Source organism: Cannabis sativa, chromosome 5 (assembly GCF_029168945.1).
Source record: "Cannabis sativa cultivar Pink pepper isolate KNU-18-1 chromosome 5, ASM2916894v1, whole genome shotgun sequence".
Classification (NCBI taxonomy): Eukaryota; Viridiplantae; Streptophyta; class Magnoliopsida; order Rosales; family Cannabaceae; genus Cannabis; species Cannabis sativa.
This window is the reverse complement of record NC_083605.1, coordinates 70,621,823-70,631,418: the sequence shown is the minus strand read 5'-3', so window position 1 is coordinate 70,631,418 and position 9,596 is coordinate 70,621,823. Positions and strand designations below refer to the sequence as shown.

At 36.3% G+C, this 9,596-nt stretch overlaps 1 protein-coding gene across 1 annotated transcript; it reads left to right on the top strand.

Moving 5' to 3' along the window:
* On the top strand, positions 1 to 1,454 carry LOC115717015 (expansin-like B1). The gene is made up of 3 exons (XM_030645943.2): positions 1 to 249; positions 364 to 473; positions 632 to 1,454. Exons 1-3 carry the CDS (start codon positions 114 to 116, stop codon positions 1,169 to 1,171), a joined length of 786 nt encoding a protein of 261 aa, XP_030501803.2. The 5' UTR covers positions 1 to 113; the 3' UTR covers positions 1,172 to 1,454.
* The last annotated feature ends 8,142 nt before the right edge of the window (positions 1,455 to 9,596 follow it).

The following is a 9,596-nucleotide window of genomic DNA, read 5'->3' as shown; positions in this document are numbered from 1 at the left end:
TCTTTGCTACAACACAAATTAATAACACTTCCTTTCTTAATCATTTGTGTTTATATATCTCTCAACCAAATATATCTTTTTATATATTCTGTGTGTTCAAAGTAAAAAAGAAAATGGAGTTTAATAAGCATGAGAAACAACTATATACTGTAGTTGGTTTTCTGGTGCTCTTTCCTGTATTATGTGCATCAACGTTTACAGCCTCAAGAGCCACCTATTATGGCACCCCGGATGGCTACGGTACTCCAAGTATGTATATTATATATAGTCATATTATAACACATAGATAACTATTTTTCTTACCTGTGTATATAATAATATATATATATACATAATGATTCTTCTATATCTTTAATTTATTAGGTGGAGCTTGTGGATTTGGCGAATATGGAAGGACTGTCAATAATGGCTATGTATCAGCTGTTTCTAGGGCACTCTACAAGGATGGTGCTGGTTGTGGTGCATGTTATCAGGTGAATATTGTATCTGTTTCATATGTAGTTGGTCTATTTAGTATAATATCATATATATATAACATCAAATTGACTCGGTCCACAAATAATAATTTATATATGTGTACTCAAATATTAATACACACAATAATTTATTAATAAGTAGGTTAACATTTCAGGTTAGGTGCAAGAACCCTCATCTTTGTACCTATGATGGGGTGAATATAGTAGTGACTGACTACGGGGAAGGAGATAGAACTGACTTCATTCTTAGCCCAAGAGCTTTCTCAAAGCTAGCTCTTCCAAATTTAGATAAAAAGTTGATGAGTTATGGTGTTGTTGAAGTTGAATACAAAAGGATCTCTTGCAATTATTACCCAACTCATCATATTAATAATAGTATCATCACGTACAAGATCAGTGAACACAGCAATTATCCATACTATTTGGCTTTAACCATTTTACATGTAAGCGGCAAAAACGACAACACAGCAGTTGAATTGTGGCAAAAGGAGACAAACCAATGGAAGGCCATGCGTAGAGTGTATGGAGCAGTTTGGGACATGGCAAATCCACCAAGGGGACCCATCACATTGAGGTTTCAAGCTACAACTAATTTAGGGTACACTTATTGGGTTTACTCTACCAATGCCATACCCAAACTTTGGAAGGCCGGGGCTGCTTATCAAGCCAAAGTTAAGCTCATTATCGCTAAATAAAATTAATATCCATACAAGAATTAATTGCTTATTAGATTGATATATCTCTTCACTACGTACGTACTAATTAAGTTCTAGTTAATATATAGATGTGTAGAGAATAAGTAATTATGAAATTTGTGTGTTTCGTTTACGTATGTTTTATTATTAGATGTTGTTTTCCTTTTCAATGCTTTAAAAGATAATAATGGGTCCATTGGACTTTGTATGTACTAGAGATTGCATCATCAATAAAAGTTTGTGTATTTTGTTATTATATTATATAAGTTTTTGCTACTAGGCATATTAGGCGCGTAGATGATCATATTGTCGAAGGGGCTAGGGTATGTATAAATGGCAGCAGCTTGTCAAAGTAAAAATTATGATGGTCATATCTTTAGAGATGTTGGGAACTGGAATATGGTTTGCAAAATTTCTAGGTAAAATCGATGCATCAGATGTATATTAAAGAGTATGATTGGTGGAATTACAAAGCTCCTCCTTTAAATTCTATTTGGTATATTGGAGAAAAGTTGGTAAGGTAAACCTGAGTTTCTAGAATTGGATTATAAAATTGTTGAGGTGAACAAGGAAATAAATCATAGATTGGTATGGGAGAGGCTACAGACCAAAGAAAGGCTATTTTGATTTTGTGTTTTGCAAGATAATAATAAAGCATTTATTATTAGATGTTGTTTTCCTTTTCAATGCTTTAAAAGATAATAATGGGTCTATTGGACTTTTTGTACGTACTTTAATTGGAATAATAGAGATTGTATCATCAATAAAGCTTGTGTATTTTGTTATTATATTATATAAGTTTTTGCTATCATATTATATATCATTACTAGGGAAATTTGAATTTGTATCCATGTTTTATACTCAAATTAATTCTCTAAACTAATACTTATAACTATTGAAAAAATAGGATTACTTTTCCCTAAACCCTAAAATACCCCTCTCATTATTCTCAACCATCTCTCTCTCTTCCTCCTTTCTCTCTCAAATCAAACCCAAAACCAACCTATCAATCCAAGCCGATCCACCGGCGTTCCACCGAAAACCACGATCGAGCATCGGTGTTCCACCCTCGGTTAACCAACCTCTCATCTCATCTTGCTCTGGTGGACCGAACGAACGTGGCTCTCACTTCGCACCATCGCACAAACTGAACGGCCAACGCCACCTCTGACAGAGACGCCAACGGAGAGCCAACCGAACCCACAGCAGCCCACTCCGACCGAGACGCAGACGGAGACCCACACCCAACCGAACCCACTCGGACCCAACTTCAAAACCCGCAATGAAAAAGCCCATTGGACCCATGCATCTAGACCGTCGGACCCATGCATCGGGCCCATCGGACCCGACTTCAAAAACTCCCAAAAGATGCCCATCGGACCCATGCATCGGGGACCCATCGGCTGGAGCATCGGGTCCATCGGACCCGACTTTAAAAACCCAAAAAAATTCCCCCATCGAACGGGCATCGGACGGGCATCGGGCCCCATCAGACCCGACCCCTTAAAATCCCAGAAAAATTGAAAAAAAAAAAAAGAGTTTTTGAGAGGGGCATTTTTTGGGGTTTTAGAAAAGTGGTCATATATTTTCAATGTAGAAAAGTATTAGTTTAGGGAAAAAATATTAGGTATATGTAAGTATAGAATTTCAAATTTCCCCATTACTATTATGTATGGGTGTTTTTTTATTTTTTATAAAGGGGAGGGTGCCCGAGCACCCCAATTCATTACTAAAAAAACAACCAATACAACAAAGTCAAACACAGAACAAACAACTAGCAATCCAACAACTGAAAAACTAAAGGAAACTAAAAACTAAAACAGTAAAAGAACATAGCGACAAACGAACGACAGCACCCTGGGAAAACATCCTAGCATCACCCATTATCGCGGCTCCACTCCACATAGTCGTCTAGAATTTTTGTCCCCAAGTTCAGACGATTGATGTTCCCAACAATGTTTGTGAATTTTGCCCATTTAGCAACATTATGAGCAATGAAATTGTAGGTTCTTGGAGTGTGAATGAGATCCCAGCTCCTGAGCTTGCTGCAACGCTTGAGGAATCGATTCCTTGCTGCATCCAATTTGAAGAGAGATCTTGCTTTCGCCTGTGGTTTCAACTCATTAATGACAATCAAGTTATCGCAGTGCAATAAGGCCTGGTCATATCCCATTGAGTCCACAAGTTCTACCGCCATACAAAGAGCCAAGGCTTCTCCAATTTCAGGGCCAGTAACTTCTGCGTATTTTAATGGCACAAACCTCACCCTTATCCCTTATCGTTTCGGATCACAGCCGCTAAGATGGAGCTATCATGAGTGACTGCTACATCCGAATTGCAGCATACCCAGCCAATAAGGGAAGGTTTCCAAGGGGTCAGCTCCTTTAGACAGTTGGTGGCAACCATAGTATGATCCACCACTCTTCTACGGGTCTGCTCAATGAGCTGCACTAGTGGTGTTGTAGGAGCTCCATGCACCTTTTTATTTCTTTCCCTCCAAACAGTTTCCACTATACATAGAGTTGTTGTCATGAATTCATCAAAAAGGTGGTCTATTCCCATCCATTAGAAACCAGAGTGCCCAATCATTCCAATTATCCAACGTAACACACTCAGTCCTTATTCCTCATCTGGTATGGAACCAGATTGCTTTGTCTAAGTTGCACTTCCAAAATAAGTGTAAGGTAGTCTCCTTTTGTTGATCACACACAGGGAAAAAGTTAGAGGGAAGATTCATAAAGGATGACAGCTCACCCCTCGTTAGAAAGGAGTCTCGAGCGAGTTGCCACCATAGGAACTTCAAACGTTGATGTGAGTTGGAGTTCCAAATTGTTTTCTAGGTTGGAGTAAGCCCACTTGTCTCTGTACTCCTTGTGATTAATCGGCAAGCCAATTTTATGGAAAAGTTTTCACTTGCTTCCCCTATCCATAACCAATTGTCATTCATATCATCTTCAGGAAGATCGATGTTGAGAATTGCATTAGCATCGTTCTTATCAAACCACTCCCGCACCATGTGAACATTCCATTGATTGTTTGCGCCTATGAATTGTTTCACCCATGCCACACCCAGAGTTGCATTCTTTAATGGTGTCGGGCGTGTGTTACCATACGGAACCCATGGATCAAACCATATAGATGTCTTGGCCCCATTCCCTATTTTCTTGCAAATGCTATTGTTGAGTAGTGTTCTTGTAACACCCCAATATTTTGTCTTATTTTATAAAATACTAACTTTGATGCACAAAATAAAAGATTCAAAACTGTTTAGAAATACAAAGTGGGTTTTTTTTTTTTACTATAAATATGTAAGAGACGAATGATCATCCATATTAAAAATAAAATAAGTAGTTGAGTGCATTTTTTTAAAAATAAATTTACAACATCCCACTGAGCTCAGAATACTTTACTATAAAAAAAACAAAACCAAGGCTCCACCGGCGTTCTAGACCGTTTGTTCGTCCATAGCCCCACGCAGTATACATACCAGAACTGACCCAGCTCATCAAACTTACATTCAATGTTCCCTGTCTACTGCCTGTAGGGAAAAGTAAGGGGTGAGCTAAAAGCTCAGTAAGGAAATGCTTAACATACAGTAGTATTTAATACACCATACATACCTTAAAATTCACAACAATACAACTATATACAATACCATCATAATCCTAATGTATTAAGTATTTCAGCATCATACTTTAACTGATAACTATAAGCAAATAATTCTATACATGAAGAATTATATTACACGCATCCACGCTAATCCAAAACTATAACATCATACGTAGAAATCATAACTCTTATATCCTACCCATAAAATAACTATAATACTATGAAATAACCATACACAGTCATATCTTATCATGACTATTACATACATAATCTGGGCCTACATTGGCCCTATAATAACCTGGGAACATTTATCCCTACCATTGTTATGGAATAAGGTATCTCTACATTCAACAGCATTGTCGCCGTATCATACCTTACCATAACAATATCATACACGAATTAGACAAATGCAGGGTAGGGTATCTCTACATTCAACGGCCTTACCCTATCATACCCCACCATGACCCCTCATTTGTACCTGAAACGGTAGCATACCACATACAACATGCAACACATAGATATACATACAACATGTACAAGTCATAACAACTATATAACAGCCATAATATACACCGATTCACAAACACATATTGTGTCCATACCATACATTCTCGATACCATATACACATTCTTAATAATAAATTACAACCCATATTTCAATACACATATAATTTAAATTATGCAGTTCAACACATATAAAACTACTTTATTTCCTTACCTTGAGAGTGGAGAGAGAGATAGAGAATGTTTGCACTAATATTCCTTTCATAATCAAACTTGAGAAGAACCTTAAAAATCTTGTATAAGTCTTAGCTGAATCCAAAGAATAATTTTGAACTTAACTTCCGTATTTGAATCATAGGGTCTTGGCGTTTCTAAGAATGGTGATGGCTTGGAGCATGTATTTCAACTATAACATACAACAATGTAGGCATGATATAAAAGGATGGTGCTTGAAGATCTTTTATAGTGGTGGTAATGAGTGTAGTTATTTATATGAGGTTTGGTTTATGCGTGTTGGCCGAAAAGTTATGAGGATAGTGCTTAGTCTTGAGATTTTTATTTGAAAGAGTGAGAATGTATATTCAATTTAAATAGTCTTATTCTCTATATATAGTTTTTATTTAGAGATTACTTGATCAACCAACTGAAACTCAATATAATTAATTAAATAATAAATAAAATTACCTAACAATTGTTAATCTTCCAACATATTCGGTCAAGGTCAGTAAAGAGGCCGAAATTATTTCCATGTAAAACAAAATGGTTTGCATAAGCATTTAATTTTGAAAATGGTTAAAGTTTATTAATTTAAATTTCTTAACAAAAGAAATGATACAACTGTCATCATTTTTATCTTATTATCGCATATATACTTGCTTCCAAGTAAGCAAACAATACTCTACCAAATTCTCAACAAGCCATATGTCCGAAACAAAGAGGATAAGTCCAACAAGCCCCCAAAAGTATAAACCTAAAACTGCATCTTCATTTAATTACAAACATATATCTTCAACACTAAGTAAACTAAATCTCCAAGAGTGATCGATACACATGATACATTACATGTCACAAAGTTACTAAATCTAGCCATAATCTAAATTTTAACTCCAGTTACAATATTTTTTTATCTCCAAATAGTGCCATTAATTCAAAACTAACTATTCCTTTTAAAATTCCATAATAAATTTATGTAATATCACTCATATAATCAATTAAATTTCCTAATAAAAACTAAAGTGGACTTTTGTATTCGACTTTAATTATAAGTAATTACTTAATTTGTAAAAATACTATAATATTTACTTTTGTAGTTAATACAACTTATCTTTCTTTTAAAAAAAAATTAATACAATTACTCTATAAATAATTTCAACTCACTAACAACACAGATAAATGAGATAATTATCCTCGCACAATTAATATCTCAAGAGAAGAGAAAAACAAAAGAAATAAAAAATTAAATATTATTTTAATCTGAGTATTACAGTTCTGCTATATAGGATTGCTTTCCACATAACCGAGTCGCCAAGATTCTGCTCAAGGTCAAGAAAATTCATGTTTTTCAAGTATTTGGCTTTGATCACCTTACTCCAGAGACTAGTGTCGTCCGTTAATGCCTTCCAAGCCCATTTGAGAAGGAAAGCCTTGTTAATTGTTTCCACACATCTGAACCCAAGACCTCCTCTAAGCTTTGATTGGCACAGGGAGTGCCATGCGATAGTATGCAATGTCTTCTTTTCCTCTGTATCTCCCCACCAGAAATCCCTTAAGCATTTGTCCACTTTTCGTGCAATTGACAGGGGGATAACATCAGATGCAGCCACATAGGTGGCCATGGATGACCCCACTGACTGAACAAGGCAAGCACGTCCGGCATTAGATAGCATTCTTGTTTTCCAGCTTTTCACCCTTTGAAGCACACGGTCATCAAAAATGTAGATCAGTTGTTTTCTTTAGGGAGCGAAATAGGGGTAGTCCCAAATAAACCGCATCACATTTCATTCGTTTTATTCCAAGAAGTTGGGATATTTCCGAGGTTGTATTTGGTGGAACACCTTTGGAAAAGAACACTGTTGATTTGTTGTAGTTGACCGCTTGACCAGACCAAGAACAATAATCCTCAAGACATTTGTGGAATCCTTTTGCTTCCTTGGTGGTAGCTTTGCCAAAGAGAATGATGTCATCTACAAACATTAGATGAGTAATTACTGGCCCATTCCTAGTTATCTTGAATCTGGTAATTGCCCCTTCTCAGATTTTGCCATTATCAGTCTCGATAGGACATTAACTGCCAATATAAACAAAGCTGGAGACAACGGGTCTCCTTGTCGTAGACCACACGACGACTTTATGTATCCATGAACCGCTCCATTGATGAGCAAGCTCATCTTATCAATTTCAATGCATTTCCTAACCCAGTTTATGAATGGATTACTGAATGCCAAACTGCCAAGGACTGAAGAGATGAACCCCCAATCCATTTCGCCATATGCTTTTTCCATATCCAATTTTATCAACATATAACCCTCTTCCCTTTCTTTTTTATCATTTAGTGAACAATCTCCCTTGCCACAGCAGTGTTCTCGGTATTGAGCCGACCCTTGACAAACGCTGATTGGGCATGGAATATGATGGAAGGTAGAAGTGGCTTTAACCACATAGCAAGAATCTTAGAGATACATTTGTATGCTACATTGCATAGGGCAATAGGTCTATAGTCATTCACACCACTAGGACAATCCTTTTTCGGAATTAGCACAATATGTATTATTAATGTAGCATGACAGTTCCAGATCGGAGAAGAAATATCTTACCATATTAATAAGATGCCTTTTAGTTGCATCCAAGTGTTGAGTATAGAACCCCATTGGCATCCCATCAGACCCGATGGCCTTGTCGTTTCCCATGGATCGCAAGCTACCTTCAATTTGTTCATTAGAGGGGATGGAGCTTAAGAATGTATTGTCAGTTTCTGTCACACTAACCCCTTGTGGCCAGTTAAGGTCCGTTATAGAGGAAGACCGATTACAAGAGAAAGTGCTATTGAATTTGTCCACAAATAGATTGGCAATGGAAGTTGGGTCCCGTACCCATTCATTCTTTTCATTTTTTATGGCTTGAATAAAATTCTTTCTCCTTCAGACTACAGTGGAGGCCATAAAAAATTTGGTGCATCTATCCCCCTCCTTGAACAGGTGTAGGCTGTCTTCGTAGTCGTTCCCACGTAGGCACCTTAAGACTTAAAAGCACCAAATAATAATGTTTATTGGTTTATATATAAAACCTTATACCAGTGGTACCTTATCTTATTCTACCATGCTACGTACGACTTCAAACTAGAATTCATTTTAATTAGAGCATTGCTATTAGGCATCAGTAGTGTTTAGCACCTTCTCAACATGTCGTGTTACAATTGGCTAGCAATACTTTCTAAAAGCTACTATATTAAATTATATGGGACTCTATAATTACCAATAACAATATTGACACATAGTGATACCTTTTAGCATTTATCTTTTAATTAAACCAACGAAATAACCTTATAATAAGGTTTTATAATCAATCAATGTACGTAGTAATAATTAAGGTTTCAATTGTTGTATTCTATAACAATTAACGGGACACATCGATTCCCATCCCCATCTACTAATTTATTTGTTTTTCCAATATCTTCTTGTGAGAAAAGCAAGAGAGGGCAAAGGTATTGGGCTGCACAAAAGACAAATGTTCTTCTAGCTAATAGTGTATTGCTATTCTGTAAAAATTATTACATTAAATTATTTATCTTACACTTAAAATGTTAAAATGGTGGTTAGACAAGTAGCATTTTAGTAATTCTCTTAATAATATAATATTTCAAATTATGATATCTTTATATATTAAAAGTGCCTATGTAACGGCAATTCTTGGTTTAACAGAATATGCTTTACAGAATATTCTGTTAAATTTAACCCCAAAAAAATCGTCCACGTTTTCTCACTCAATTAGGATCTGGTTCTCCAAAAACCAGAGCTTAGAGCATTCGACTCCCAAAATTCATAGGTGACTCTCTCTTCGCCTCAAGCCCAGCTTCGCAATTCTCCCTTCCCTACCACTGGGGACCATCACTTTTCAACTGATTCAATTTTCTCTGCATTTTTCAATTCCAGTTTCATCAAGCTTAATCAGTCCGTACCGTATAGTAATCATTCTCCGTCTCTTGATTCTCTGCTTTTTCTTCCGATTTCGGATCTTGACTCCGGCTTCGGACGCTTTTCCGTTGTGGTTAATTAAAAGAGCCCAATCGTTTAGCACCGGTGGTGCTTATTTATCT

Bases quoted from the DNA above. Each gene is read 5' to 3' on its own strand.
- LOC115717015 (XM_030645943.2), top strand. From the start codon at position 114: ATGGAGTTTAATAAGCATGAGAAACAACTATATACTGTAGTTGGTTTT. The intron at 250-363 runs GTATGTATATTA...TTAATTTATTAG, and splicing joins GGATGGCTACGGTACTCCAA to GTGGAGCTTGTGGATTTGGC. The intron at 474-631 runs GTGAATATTGTA...TTAACATTTCAG, and splicing joins GTTGTGGTGCATGTTATCAG to GTTAGGTGCAAGAACCCTCA.